The 16292-nt window shown below is 45.6% G+C and overlaps 1 protein-coding gene across 5 annotated transcripts in view; it reads left to right on the top strand.

Moving 5' to 3' along the window:
- Positions 1 to 16292, top strand: part of LOC121540767 (epidermal growth factor receptor kinase substrate 8-like protein 2) — a 114263-nt gene that overhangs the window by 80591 nt on the left and 17380 nt on the right. For all 5 annotated transcript variants that reach the window (XM_041849848.2, XM_041849847.2, XM_041849845.2 and 2 more), the window contains 5 exons: positions 219 to 331; positions 6076 to 6152; positions 10181 to 10307; positions 13626 to 13714; positions 14643 to 14717. In XM_041849848.2, the coding sequence (XP_041705782.1) occupies positions 219 to 331; positions 6076 to 6152; positions 10181 to 10307; positions 13626 to 13714; positions 14643 to 14717 (481 nt within the window). The remainder of the gene's footprint in view (positions 1 to 218; positions 332 to 6075; positions 6153 to 10180; positions 10308 to 13625; positions 13715 to 14642; positions 14718 to 16292) is intronic.

The raw sequence follows: 16292 nt of genomic DNA, 5'->3' as shown, positions 1-16292 counted from the left end.
TCTTGAGGAGGCCTGACGTCTCTTTTAAAACATTTGTGTTGGAGGGGGGCGTATAGTATAGTGATTTTTCCATTCTTATGGAGGGGCCCTGATTTCTAACTGGGGTGCCCCAGCCCCATTGATTAAAACCCTGCACTCCTCTCCTTCTCTCCTCTCCTCCTCCTCCTCTCTCCTCCTCTCCTCTTCTCCTCCTCCTCTCCTCCTCCTCCTCCCCTCAGGGTGAACCAGGAGAAGATTAAGCGCCACAGAGAGTCCATCCTCCCTCCCTCCTCGGCCCCCAAGGGCCCGGCCCCAGGAGGCAAGGGCCGTGTGGCTGCCATGAACATGCAGGGTAAGACTACACACACTGACACACACACTGACACACACACACTGATACACACGCTGACACACACACACACACACTGATACACACACTGATACACTCACTGACACACACACTCACATGTAGCCTGACACCTCACACTACATTCTAACACTGCTCTGTCGTTCGCTACAGATTTTAGTCTGAATCTGCCATCGTTGAAAGTCATTTGCGGTGAAAACAAAGTAATCAGCGACTGGATCGTCTCTAACCAATCACGGTATCAAAGCCAATTGCATACTTAGAAAACGCCACTTTACCCACTGGTGTTCTGCCTCTGGCCCAACCCATCGGTTTCTGGGACCAATCAGACGGCCTGAATGTGTTCACAGTATGGTCATATCAGTATGGTCATATCAGGATGGTCATATCAGTGTGGTCATATCAGGATGGTCATATCAGTATGGTCATATCAGTATGGTTATATCAGTATGGTTATATCAGTATAGTCATATCAGGATGGTCATATCATGATGGTCATATCAGGATGGTCATATCAGTGTGGTTATATCAGTATGGTTATATCATGATGGTCATATCATGATGGTCATATCAGGATGGTCATATCAGGATGGTCATATCAGTGTGGTCATATCATGTTGGTCATATCAGTATGGTCATATCAGTGTGGTCATATCAGGATGGTCATATCAGGATGGTTATATCAGTATGGTCATATCAGTATGGTCATATCAGGATGGTCATATCAGTGTGGTCATATCATGTTGGTCATATCAGTGTGGTCATATCAGTGTGGTCATATCAGGATGGTCATATCAGTATGGTCATATCAGGATGGTCATATCAGGAAGGTCATATCAGGAAGGTCATATCAGGATGGTCATATCAGGATGGTCATATCAGGATGGTCATATCAGTATGGTTATATCAGTATGGTTATATCAGTATAGTTACAGTTGAAGTCGGAAGTTTGCATACACCTTAGCCAAATACATTTAAACTCAGTTTTTCACAATTCCTGACATTTAATCCCAGTAAAAATTCCCTGTCTTAGGTCAGTTAGGATCACCACTTTATTTTAAGAATGTGAAATGTCAGAATAATAGTAGAGAGAATTATTTATTTCAGCTTTGATTTCTTTCATCACATTCCCAGTGGGTCAGAAGTTTACATACACTCAATTAGTATTTGGTAGCATTGCCTTTAAATTGTTTAACTTGGGTCAAACGTTTCGGGTAGCCTTCCACAAGCTTCCCACAATAAGTTGGGTGAATTTTGGCCCATTCCTCCTGACAGAGCTGGTGTAACTGAGTCAGGTTTGTAGGCCTCCTTGCTCGCACACGCTTTTTCAGTTCTGCCCACACAATTTATATAGGATTGAGGTCAGGGCTTTGTGATGGTCACTGCAATACCTTGACTTTGTTGTCCTTAAGCCATTTTGCCACAACTTTGGGAGTATGCTTGGGGTCATTGTCCATTTGGAAGACCCATTTGCGACCAATCTTTAACTTCCTGACTGATGTCTTGAGATGTTGCTTCGATATATCCACATAATCGTCCTTCCTCATGATGCCATCTATTTTGTGAAGTGCACCAGTCCCTCCTGCAGCAAAGCACCCCCACAGCATGATGCTGCCACCCCCGTGCTTCACGGTTGGGATGGTGTTCTTCGGCTTGCAAGTTATCCCCTTTTTCCTCCAAACATAACGATGGTCATTATGGCCAAACAGTTATATTTTTGTTTCATCAGACCAGAGGACATTTCTCCAAAAAGTACGATATTTGTCCCCATGTGCAGTTGCAAACCGTAGTCTGGCTTTTTTATGGCGGTTTTGGAGCAGTGGCTTCTTCCTTGCTGAGCGGCCTTTCAGGTTATGTCGATATAGGACTTGTTTTACTGTGGATATAGATACTTTTGTACCTGTTTACCTCCAGCATCTTCACAAGGTCCTTTGCTGTTGTTCTGGGATTGATTTGCACATTTCGCACCAAAGTACGTTCATCTCTAGGAGACCGAACGTGTCTCCTTCCTGAGAGGTATGACGGCTGCGTGGTCCCATGGTGTTTATACTTGCGTACTATTGTTTGTACAGATGAACGTGGTACCTTCAGGCGTTTGGAAATTGCTCCCAATGATGAACCAGACTTGTGGAGGTCTACTTTCTGAGGTCTTGGCTGATTTCTTTTGATTTTCCCATGATGTCAAGCAAAGAGGCACTGAGTTTGAAGGTAGGCCTTGAAATACATCCACAGGTACACCTCCAATTGACTCAAATGATGTCAATTAGCCTATCAGAAGCTTCTAAAGCCATGACATCATTTTCTGGAATTTTCCAAGCTGTTTAAAGGCACAGTCAACTTAGTGTGTGTAAACTTCTGACCCACTGGAATTGTGATACAGTGAATTATAAGTGAAATAATCTGTCTGTAAACAATTGTTGGAAAAATGACTTGTGTCATGCACAAAGTAGATGTCCTAACCGACTTGCCAAAACTATAGTTTGTTAACAAGAAATTTGTGGAGTGGTTGAAAAACGAGTTTTAAAATCAAATCAACAGGTGTAGACATTACCGTGAAATGCTTACTTACAGCCCTTAACCAACAATGCATTTTCTTTCCATAAAAAAGTAAAATAAAACAACAACAACAAAAAAGTGTTGAGAAAAAACTGATACACACAGACACACACTGATGCACACACTGATACACACACACACACTGATACACACACTGATACACATGCACACTGATACACACACACACTGATACACACGCTGATACACACACACTGATACACACACACACACACACACACACACCTGATGCACACACTGACACACACACTCACTGACACACACACACTGATACACTTGGTCTTGGTCACGTTGAGGGAGAGGTTGTTATCCTGGCACCACACGGCCAGGTCTCTGACCTCCCTATCGTTGTCGGTGATCAGGCCTACCACTGTTGTGTCGTCGGCAAACTTAATGATGGTGTTGGAGTCGTGCCTGGCCATGCAGTCATGGGTGAACAGGGAGTACAGGAGGGGACTGAGCACGCACCCCTGAGGGGCCCCCGTGTTGAGGATCAGTGTGACAGATGTGTTGTTACCTACCCTTACCACCTGGGGGCAGCCCGTCAGGAAGTCCAGGATCCAGTTGCAGAGGGAGGTGTTTAGACCCAGGATCCTTAGCTTAGTGATGAGCTTTGAGGGCACTATGGTGTTGAACGCTGAGCTGTAGTCAATGAATAGCATTCTCACGTAGGTGTTCCTCTTGTCCACGTGAGAAAGGGCAGTGTGGAGTGCAATAGAGATTGAATCATCTGTGGATCTGTTGGGGCGGTATGCAAATTGGAGTGGGTCTAGGGTTTCTGGGATAATGGTGTTGATGTGAGCCATGACCAGCCTTTCAAAGCACTTCATGGCTACAGACGTCAGTGCTACGGGTCGGTAGTCATTTAGGCAGGTTATCTTAGTGTCCTTGGGCACAGGGACTATGGTGGTCTGCTTGAAACATGTTGGTATTACAGACTCAGTCAGGGACATGTTGAAAATATCAGTGAAGACACTTGCCAGTTGGTCAGCACATGCTCAGAGTACACGTCCTGGTAATCCATCTGGCCCTGCGGCCTTGTGAATATTGACCTGCTTAAAAGTCTTACTCACATCGGCTACGGAGAGCGTGATCACATAGTCATCCGGAACAGCTGACGCTCTCATGCATGCTTCTGTGTTGCTTGCCTCGAAGCGAGCATAGAAGTGATTTAGCTCGTCTGGTAGGCTTGTGTCACTGGGCAGCTCGCGGCTGTGCTTCCCTTTGTAGTCTGTACTAGTTTTCAAGCCCTGCCACATCCGACGAGCGTCAGAGCCGGTATAGGACGATTCAATCTTAGTCCTGTATTGACTCTTTGCCTGTTTGATGGTTCGTCGGAGGGCATAGCGGGATTTCTTATAAGCGTCCGGGTTAGAGTCCCGCTCCTTGAAAGCGGCAGCTCTACCCTTTAGCTCAGTGCGGATGTTGCCTGTAATCCATGGCTTCTGGTTGGGGTATGTACGTACAGTCACTGTAGGGATGACGTCATCGATGCACTTATTGATGAAGCCAGTGACTGATGTGGCGTACTCCTCAATGCTATCTGAAGAATCCCGGAACATATTCCAGTCTGTGCTAGCAACACAGTCCTGTAGCCTAGCAACTGCGTTATCTAACCACTTTTTTATTAACCGAGTCACTGGTGCTTCCTGCTTTAGTTTTTGCTTATAAGCAGGAATCAGGAGGATAGAGTTATGGTCAGATTTGCCAAATGGAGGGTGAGGGAGAGCTTTGTATGCGTCTCTGAGTGTGGAGTAAAGGTGGTCTAGAGTTTTTTTTTCCTCTGGTTGCACATTTAACATGCTGGTAGAAATTAGGTAGAACGGATTTAAGTTTCCCTGCATTAAAGTCCCCAGCCACTAGGAGCGCTGCCTCTGGATGAGCGTTTTCCTGTTTAGTTATGGCCTTATACAGCTCATTGAGTGCAATCTTAATGCCAGCATTGGTTTGTGGTGGTAAATAGACAGCTATGAAAAATATAGATGAAAACTCTCTTGGTAAATAGTGTGGTCTACAGTTTATCATAAGAGACTCTACCTCAGGCGAGCAAAACCTTGAGACTTCCTTAGTATTTGATTTTGTGCATCAGCTGTTGTTTACAAATATACACAGACTGCCACCCCTTGTCTTACCGGAGTCAGCCGTTCTATCCTGCCGATGTAGCGTATATCCCGTCAGCTGTATGTTGTCCATGTCGTCGTTCAGCCACGACTCAGTGAAACATAAGATATTATAGTTTTTAATGTCCCGTTGGTAGGATAACCGTAATATTAGGTCATCTAATTTATTTTCAAATGATTGAACATTGGCTAATAGGCTTGATGGAAGAGGCAGTTTACTCGCTCACCGTCGGATCCTTACAAGGCACCCCGACCTACGTCCACGATATCTCTGTCTCTTTCTCCTGTGAATGACGGGGATTTGGGCCTTGTCGGGTGTCTGTAGGATATTCTTCGCGTCCGACTCGTTGAAGATAAAATCTTAGTCCAATACGAGGTGAGTAATCGCTGTCCTGATATCCAGAAGCTCTTTTTCGTTATAAGAGACGATGGCAGAAACATTATGTACAGCATAAATTACAAATAACGCGAAAAAACACACATTATAGTACAATTGGTTAGAGGGCTGTAAAACGGCAGTTATCTTCTCCGGCGCCATTGGTTGGTTGACTCCAACCTAAGTGTATGTAAACTTGTTACTTCAACTGTATATCAGTATGGTCATATCAGGGTGGTCATATCAGGGTGGTCATATCAGGGTGGTCATATCAGGGTGGTCATATCAGGGTGGTCATATCAGGGTGGTCATATCAGTATGGTCATATCAGTATGGTCATATCCTTGCGGAGAAAAAACGAACGTCCGTAGCACACACACACCTCAAGTGCTCAGCCCCAGGAGTCAAGGTCCATATGGTGAGGCTACACACACTGTAACACACACACACTGATACACACACACACACACACACACTGATACACACACACACACACACACTGATACACACACACACACACACACTGTAACACACACACACTGTAACACACACACACACACACTGATACACACACACACACACACACTGATACACACACACACACTGATACACACACAAAACAACGTCAACAACAACCATAACTGTTACCATTATTTCAGATGTGGAGAGGCGAGGTTCGGCCCAGCAGGACCCAGAGTCCCATGACAAGCTGGTCCAGCGCGTTGAGAAGGACGTGGTGAGTGACACTGTTATCAATACAATACTAATATAATGCTATTATTAATACTATTAATTGATTGGATTTTTCATGATGCCCAAAGCGCTTTTACAAGATGTAGTACGAGATGGCACCAACAGACCTGGTCACCTTGTTTCTACCTCCTAGACAACTTTGCAGTGGTTTTAATTTATTTTTGTTATTTCTTACATTATTTGCCCAGAACGGTTTTCTAGTATTATTACCTGATAAATAATTTTATTATTTAATAACTTTACCGAAAATAACTTTTGGGACATTAGATCGGCGGTCACTTCAACCGGAAATTCAACCGGAAATTCTTCTTCCCTGACCTGGATCCTTTGTTTGGACTCTCTGATGCAGACCCATTCATTCATTCATTCACCCTAACATGTAGACGCCGGAGAAGAGGGAGGAGGAGTGGGGGGGCTAGTCAGACTCAGGAGGCGAGCAAAACCATCCACCGCTTCCGAGTATATTACAGTAGACGAGCTCAGGGCGAGGATCTCCTTTAAGAGAGACACATCAGGGACTGTAACATACTCTGTTTCACGGATATATTATTTTCAATGCCATGTATATTCCCCCCCCAAAGCCGACACCACGATGGCTCTCAAGGAACTACACTGGACTTTGTGTCAACTGGAAACCCGCATATTCTGAGGACGCATTCATTCTGGCTGGGGACGTTAATAAAGGAAATCGGAGGAAAACTCTACCCAAATTCTGTCAACACATCTCCTGTGCTACACGCGGAGAGAACACGCTTGACCATTGTTACTCTCCCTTCTGGGACGGCTACAAGGCCCTCCACCATCCTCCCGTCGGCAAATCAGACCACACCTCCATCTGCTACTCCCCACCTATAGGCAGAAACTTAAGCAAGAAGCACCTGTGGTAAGGACTGTAAAAATGTTGGTCTGACCAATCGTAATCTATGCTTGAAGACTGTTTTGATCACGCGGACTGGGAAATGTTCGGGGTCGACCTCTGGGAATACAGGGACTCCAGACACTCCCAGTTATAAAGGGAATGCCAGCCACGTCGCGGACACCGATGTCTTGCTCCCGGACAAGCTAAACACCTTCTTTGCCCGCTTCGGGGGAAAACAACACTTAGCTGCCGACGTGGGCCCCCGCCGTTCACGAGGACTGTGTGCTCCCGATCTCCATGGCCTGCGTGTGTAAAACATTCAAGCGTGTTAAACCCCTCGCAAGGCTGCCGGCCCGGACGGCATCCCAAGCCGCGTTCTCAGAGCATGTGCAGACCAGCTGGCTGGAGTGTTTACGGACATAGTAAATCTCTCCCTATCCCAGTCTGTTGTCCCTGCTTGCTTCAAGATGTCTGTTACGTTCAGAACACAGAGAGCTAACATTAATAATATGCATGTGTTACGTTCTCCCCTCGGGTGTAGCTCGTCTGAGGAGGAGACGTAAATGCCCGTGCCTACGCACACAATGTAAACTAGATGGATGGGGAAGAAATGTGGGGTGTAATGAACTAAAATAACTAGACACAACAACCAGAACTCAATGTTAGCCCTCTGGGGACGTTTTAGTAAGGTAATTAAACAAAATGAATACACAACACCCATAAAGAAACAGTAGTAAAACAAAGACCAATCAAACAAACCAGGGAAGGTAAGAGAAGGGAATGTTTGGGATCGGGGTCCAAGTAATGAAAATGAACAAAAGGTCCCTCCTCTTCTACACACCTAATCCTCCCTAACACACTCTAAGCCTTAACCCGCTTTCCTACCTGTTACCACAAATACAGGGGTGACACCCGCCCGGCTAACCTAGTGTGTAAAACAGTGGGTTGTCTACGTGTGAATGTACACCCATGGACAGATCTACCTTTCCCTTCTCCAGGACCCAGGTAGGGTGGAATACAGCAGGAGGACAGGCTGCAACACAAACAAAGATCAATTAAAACAACCAATAACCAAATTCTCAAACAGCCAAACAGTTTATACTCTGGTCAATCAGCCACAGCTGCCAGGACTCCGGACCGAAGCCACGCCCACCATCGTCAGCCGCAACTCAGCACACCTGTAATGACCAGAACACACAAACAGAACAACCACTCTGAACCACACACACACACACACACGACAAAGGAAGATTGGGAGAAAGAAAAACATGTCACACGTAACAATGTCCACCAATTGTTCCTGTTCCTAAGAAAGAAAAGGTAACTGAACTAAATGACTATCGTCCCGTAGCACTCACCTCTGTCATCATGAAGTGCTTTGAGAGGCTAGTTAAGGATCATATCACCTCCATCTTACCCGACACCCTAGACCCACTACAATTCGCATACCGCCCCAACATATCCACGGTCGACGCAATTGCCATTGCACTGCACACTGCCCTATCCCATCTGGACAAGAGGAATACCTATGTAAGAATGCTGTTCATCGACTACAGCTCAGCCTTCAACACCCAAGTGCACTCCAAGCTCATGACTAAGCTAAGGGCCCTGCGTCTGAACCGCGGGCCGCCCCCAGGTGGTGAAGGTTGGAAACAACACCTCCACTTCGCTGATCCTCAACACTATGGCCCCACAAGGGTGCGTGCTCAGCCCCCTCCTGTACTCCCTGTTCACCCATGACTGCGTGGCCAAGCACGCCTCCAACTCAATCATCAAGTTTGCAGACGACACAACAGTGGCAGGCCTGATTACCGACAGTGACAAAACAGCCTACAGGGAGGAGGTGAGAGCCCTGGTTCCAGGAAAATAGCCTCTCCCTAAACGCCAACAAAATGAAGGAGCTGATCGTGGACTACAGGAGACAGCAGAGAGAGCACGCCCCCATCCACATCGACGGCGCCGCAGTGGAGAAGGTGGAAAAGCTTCAAGTTCCTCAGCGTACACATCACTGAGGACTTGAAAGGGTCCCTTCACACCAACAGCCTGGTGAAGAAGGTGGAACACTGGTCACTTTAATAATGTTTACATGCTGTTTTACCCAGCTTTATATCTATCTACTATTCTAGTCAAGGTTCATCCTATATAACTACTGCTGAACACACCTTTTCTATTCATATTCTGTCCATTCTGTCTATACACACCATTCACAAACATATATAGCATATATTTATTTATATTCTGGACTCTTTAGATTGTGTGTATTGTGTTGTTATTGTTGTTGTTATTGTATCGTTATTGTGTTGTTATTGTGTTATTGTTGTTGTTATTGTGTTATTGTGTTGTTATTGTTGTTGTTATTGTGTTGGTGTTGTTGTTGTGTTGTTGTTGTGTTGTTGTTGTGTTGTTGTTGTGTTGTTGTTGTGTTGTTGTTGTGTTGTTGTTGTGTTATTGTGTTGTTATTGTGGTGTTATTGTGTTGTTATTGTGGTGTTATTTTGTTGTTATTGTGTTGTTGTGTTGTTGTTGTGTTGTTATTGTGTTATTGTGTTATTGTGTTGTTGTTGTTGTGTTGTTATTGTGTTATTGTGTTGTTATTGTGTTGTTATTGTGTTGTTATTGTGTTGTTATTGTGTTGTTATTGTGTTATTGTGTTGTTGTTGTGTTGTTGTGTTGTTGTTGTGTTGTTATTGTGTTATTGTGTTGTTATTGTTGTTGTTATTGTGTTATTGTATTGTTATTATGTTGTTATTGTATCATTGTTGTTATTGTGTTGTTATTGTGTTGTTATTGTATTGTTATTATGTTGTTATTGTTGTTATTGTATTGCTAGATATCACTGCACTGTTGGAGCTAGAAACATTTCACTGCGCCTGCGATAACTTCTGGTGCACTGTGTACACGACCAACAAACGTTGATTTGATTTGACATTTAGTAGTCTCTTTGGTATCATTCCACTTTCTCTCTCTCTCGCTCTCTCTCTTGCTCTCTCTCTCTCTCTCTCTCTCTCTCTCTCTCTCTCTCTCTCTCTCTCTCTCTCTCTCTCTCTCTCTCTCTCTCTCTCTCTCTCTCTCTCTCTCTCTCTCTCTCTCTCTCTCTCTCTCTCTCTCTCTCTCTCTCTCTCTCTCTCTCTCTCTCTCTCTGTTCCCTGACAGCAAATCCTGAACTGTGCCCTGGATGACATTGAGGTCTTTGTGGCTCGGCTGCAGAAGGCTGCGGAGGCGTTCTCTCAGCTCAACCAGCGCAACAAGAGTAAGAAGATTAAGAAGAAAGGACCAGCAGGTCTGTTTCCTGTTTCCTCTTCTTCTGGTCACGTGGTGGAAACAACCACCTCACTGACAATATCAAATATATTGTCCTCTAACACTTTCTATGTTCTCTTGTATCTTCTTAATATACACTGTATATACAAAGTATGTGGACACCCCTTCAAATTGGTGGATTCTGCTATTTCAGCCACACCCCGTTGCTGACAGGTGTATACAATTGAGCACACAGCCATGCTATCTCCATAGACAAACACTGGCAGTAGAATGGCAGTGACTTTTGCCACCTTTCCAACAAGTCAGTTTGTCAAATCTCTGCCCTGCTAGAGCTGCCCCGGTCAACTGTAAGTGCTGTTATTGCGAAGTGGAAACATCTAGGAGCAACAACGGCTCAGCCGCGAAGTGGTAGGCCACACAAGCTCACAGAACGGGACCGCCGAGTGCTGAAGCGCATAGCGAGTAAAAATCGCCTGTCCTCGGTTGCAACACTCATTACCAAGTTCCAAACGGTTTCTGGAAGCAACGTCAGCACAAGAGCTGTTCATCCGGAGCTTCATGAAATGGGTTTCCGTGGCCGAGCAGCCGCACACAAGCCTAAGACCATGCGCAATGCCAAGCGTCGGCTGGAGTGGTGTAAAGCTCGCCGCCATTGGGCTCTGGAGCAGTGGAAACACCATCTGGCAGTCCTACGGACGAATCTGGATTTGGCAGATGCCAGGAGAACACTACCTGGCCGAATGCATAGTGCCAACTGTAAAGTTTGGTGGAGGAGGTTTAATGGTCTGGGGCTGTTTTTCATGGTTCGGGCTAAACCCCTTAATTCCAGTGAAGGGAAATGTTAACGCTACAGCATGCAATGACATTCTAGACGATTCTGTGCTTCCAACTTTTTGGCAACAGTTTAGGGAAGGCCGTTTCCTGTTTCAGCATGACACTGTCCCCGTGCACAAAGCGAGGTCCATACAGAAATGGTTTGTCAAGATCGGTGTGGAAGAACTTGACTGTCCTGCACAGAGCCCTGACCTCAACCCCATCGAACACTTTTGGGATGAATTGGAACGCCAACTACGAGCCAGGCCTAATCGCCCAACATCAGTGCCCGACCTCACTAATGCTCTTGTGGCTGAATGGAAGCAAGTCCCCGCATTAATGTTCCAACATCTAGCGGAAAGCCTTCCCAGAAGATTGGAGGCTGTTATAGCAGCAAAGAGGGGGACCAACTCCATATTAATGCCCATGATTTTGTAATGAGATGTTAGACGAGCAGGTGTCCACATACTTTTAATCATGTAATGTACCTCCAACTCCCTCGCTGACAATGTTCATATAGTATTTATTGTCCATCACTTCCTATGCAGTGGAATGAAACAACTCTCCACTTTCTGTTCTCTGTTGTCTTATGCCTATCTCTTTCATGAGCTGTATCATCTTATTCACTATTTACCTTCTCCACTATTTACCTCTCCACAATAACCTTCTCCACCATATCTTTACATTTACATTTTTTTTACATTTTAGTCATTTAGCAGACGCTCTTATCCAGAGCGACTTACATTATATATTTCAACCCACAACCCTGGCGTTGCAAACGCCATGCTCTACCAACTGAGCTACATCCCTGCCGGCCATTCCCTCCCCTACCCTGGACGATGCTGGGCCAATTGTGCGCCGCCCCATGGGTACCACCATATCTTCTCCATTATTTACCTTCTCCACTATTTACCTTCTCCACCTTCTCATTTCCCTCCCCACCTTCTCATTTCCCTCCCCTCTGTGTACTGTAAGTCGGGCCTGTATTCACAAAGTGTCTCAGAGTAGGAGTGTTGATCTAGGATCCATTCTGCATTTTAAATCAGAATGAATAAAAGGGTAGACCTGATCCTAGATCTCTCTGTCTCTGTCTCTGTCTCTCTCTCTCTCTCTCTCTCTCTCTCTCTCTCTCTCTCTCTCTCTCTCTCTCTCTCTCTCTCTCTCTCTCTCTCTCTCTCTCTCTCTCTCTCTGTCTCTGTCTCTCTGTCTCTCTCTCTGTCTCTCTCTCTGTCTCTCTCTGTCTCGCTCTGTCGGTCTTTGTCTCTCTCTCTCTCTCTCTGTGTCTCTCTGTCGCTCTCTGTCTCTGAATCTCTTTCTCTCTCTCTCTCTCTCTCTCTCTCTCTCTCTCTCTCTCTCTCTCTCTCTCTCTCTCTCTCTCTCTCTCTCTCTCTCTCTCTCTCTCTCTCTCTCTCTCTCTCTCTCTCTCTCTCTCTCTCTCTCTCTGTGTCTCTGTCTTTGTCTCTGTCTCTCTCTGTCGCTGTCTCTCTCTCTGTCTTTCAATTCAATTCAATTTAAGGGCTTTATTGGGCTTTATTGGCATGGGAAACATATGTTAACATTGCCAAAGCAAGGGAAGTAGATAGTAAACAAAAGTGAAATAAACAATAAATATTAACAGTAAACATTACACTCAAAAGTTCCAAAAGAATAAAGACATTTAAAATGTAATATTATGTATATATACAGTGCAGCTCAGTTTCCACCTCATTTTGTGGGCAGTGTGCACATAGCCTGTCTTCTCTTGAGAGCCAGGTCTGCCTACGGCGACCTTTCTCAATAGCAAGGCTATGCTCACTGAGTCTGTACATAGTCAAAGCTTTCCTTAAGTTTGGGTCAGTCACAGTGGTCAGGAATTCTGCCACTGTGTACTCTCTGTTTAGGGCCAAATAGCATTTTAGTTTGCTCTGTTTTTTTGTTGACTCTTTCCAATGTCTAAAGTAATTATCTTTTTGTTTTCTCATGATTTGGTTGGGTCTAATTATGTTGCTGTCCTGGGGCTCTGTGGGGTCTGTTTGTGTTTGTGAACAGAGCCCCAGGACCAGCTTGCTTAGGGGACTCTTCTCCAGGTTCATCTCTCTGTAGGTGAGGGCTTTGTTATGGAAGGTTTGGGAATCGTTTCCTTTTAGGTGGTTGTAGAATTTAACTGCTCTTTTCTGGATTTTGATCATTAGCGGGTATCATCCTAATTCTGCTCTGCATGCATTATTTGGTGTTTTACGTTGTACACTGAGGATATATTTGCAGAATTCTGCATGCAGAGTCTCAATTTGGTGTTAGTCCCATTTTGTGAATTCTCTCTCTCTCTCTCTCTTTGTCTCTCTCTCTCTCTCTCTCTCTCTCTGTCTCTCTCTCTCTGTCTCTCTCTCTCTCTCTCTCTCTCTCTTTCTCTCTTTCTTTCTTTCTTTCTTTCTTTCTTTCTTTCTTTCTTTCTTTCTTTCTTTCTTTCTTTCTTTCTTTCTTTCTTTCTTTCTTTCTTTCTTTCTTTCTTTCTTTCTTTCTTTCTTTCTTTCTTTCTTGTTGACAGAGGGAATGCTGACCCTGAGAGCTAAGCCCCCCTCTGAGGCAGAGTTCATTGATAGCCTACAGAAACTTAAGCTGGCTTTCAACCTACTGGTGAGTTGAGTTCCCCCTATGCACTACACCTCAGTACTACACCTCAGTACTACACCTCAGTACTACACCTCAGTACTACACCTCAGTACTACACCTCAGTACTACACCAGGGGCACCTCAGTACTACACCTCAGTACTACACCTCAGTACTACACCTCAGTACTACACCTCAGTACTACACCAGGGTCACCTCAGTACTACACCTCAGTACTACACCTCAGTACTACACCTCAGTACTACACCTCAGTACTACACCAGGGGCACCTCAGTACTACACCAGGGGCACCAGGGGCACCTCAGTACTACACCAGGGGCACCTCTGTACTACACCAGGGGCACCTCAATACTACAACAGGGGCACCTCTGTACTACACCAGGGGCACCTCAATACTACACCAGGGGCACCTCTGTACTACACCAGGGGCACCTCAGTACTACACCAGGGGCACCTCAATACTACACCTCAGTACTACACCTCAGTACTACACCAGGGGCACCTCAATACTACACCTCAGTACTACACCTCAGTACTACACCAGGGGCACCTCAGTACTACACCAGGGGAACCAGGGGCACCTCAGTACTACACCAGGGGCACCTCAATACTACACCTCAGTACTACACCTCAGTACTACACCAGGGGCACCTCAGTACTACACCAGGGGAACCAGGGGCACCTCAGTACTACACCAGGGGCACCTCAGTACTACACCAGGGGCACCTCAGTACTACACCAGGGGAACCAGGGGCACCTCAGTACTACACCAGGGTCCGTTCAGAAGGGCACAACGTTGTAGAATGTTCATATAGAAATATATTATGTAGAACAAACATGTTTCTCTGTCACATAAAATAAGTAATCCCATCAGCTCTATTTATGACAGCCTACAGAGCTGTGGTGAATTGTATCTTACTCTGCCCCCTGCAGGCCAAACTGAAGAAGCACATCCAGAACCCCAGCGCTTCTGAACTTGTGCACTTCCTCTTCGGCCCCCTGGACCTGGTAAGAACCTGACTGATACATACATACACACACACACACACACACACACACACACACACAGTCACAATCCATGGCACACCCTCCCAACCGTTGAATGATATTAACCACACCGGAGCAGTGTGATTTCACTCACCACAGTTCCATAATGATTTACCTAACCTCTCTCATTCATCCAACCACGCCTGTATACTGTCCTGGATAATGTCCTGGATACTGTCCTGGATACTGTCCTGGATGGATACTGTCCTGGATATAAAATGTCCTAGATACTGTCCTAGATTCTGTCCTGGATACTGTCCTGGATACTGTCCTGGATGGATACTGTCCTGGATAGAAAATGTCCTGGATACTGTCCTGGATACTGTCCTGGATACTGTCCTGGATACTGTCCTGGATACTGTCCTAGATACTGTCTTGGATACTGTCCTGGATACTGTCCTGGATAGTGTCCTGGATACTGTCTGTCCTGGATACTGTCCTGGATACTGTCCTGAATAATGTCCTGGATAATGTCCTAGATACTGTCTTGGATACTGTCCTGGATACTGTCCTGGATAGTGTCCTGGATACTGTCCTAGATACTGTCTGTCCTGGATACTGTCCTGGATACTGTCCTGGATACTGTCCTGGATACTGTCCTAGATACTGTCCTGAATAATGTCCTGAATAATGTCCTGGATACTGTCTTGGATACTGTCTTGGATACTGTCCTGGATACTGTCCTGGATACTGTCTGTCCTGGATACTGTCCTAGATACTGTCTGTCCTGGATACTGTCCTAGATACTGTCCTGGATACTGTCCTGGATACTGTCCTGGATACTGTCTGTCCTGGATACTCTCCTAGATACTGTCTGTCCTGGATACTGTCCTAGATACTGTCCTGGATACTGTCCTGGATACTGTCCTGGATACTGTCTGTCCTGGATACTCTCCTAGATACTGTCCTAGATACGGTCCTGGATACTGTCCTGGATACTGTCTTGGATACTGTCTTGGATACTGTCTTGGATACTGTCCTAGATACTGTCCTGGATACTGTCCTAGATACTCTCCTAGATACTGTCTGTCCTGGATACTGTCCTGGATACTGTCCTGGATACTGTCTGTCCTGGATACTCTCCTAGATACTGTCTGTCCTGGATACTGTCCTGGATACTGTCCTGGATACTGTCTGTCCTGGATACTGTCCTGGATACTGTCTGTCCTGGATACTGTCCTGGATACTGTCCTGGATACTGTCCTGGATACTGTCCTGGATACTGTCTGTCCTGGATACTCTCCTAGATACTGTCCTGGATACGGTCCTGGATACTGTCCTAGATACTGTCTTGGATACTGTCTTGGATACTGTCTTGGATACTGTCCTAGATACTGTCCTGGATACTGTCCTGGATACTCTCCTAGATACTGTCTGTCCTGGATACTGTCCTGGATACTGTCCTGGATACTGTCCTGGATACTGTCTGTCCTGGATACTCTCCTAGATACTGTCTGTCCTGGATACTGTCCTGGATACTGTCCTGGATACTGTCCTGGATACTGTCTGTCCTGGATACTGTCCTGGATACTGTCC

Source organism: Coregonus clupeaformis, chromosome 26 (genome assembly GCF_020615455.1).
Source record: "Coregonus clupeaformis isolate EN_2021a chromosome 26, ASM2061545v1, whole genome shotgun sequence".
Lineage (NCBI taxonomy): Eukaryota > Metazoa > Chordata > Actinopteri > Salmoniformes > Salmonidae > Coregonus > Coregonus clupeaformis.
Note: the sequence above shows the minus strand (reverse complement) of the source record. Positions and strands in the feature narration are given on the sequence as shown.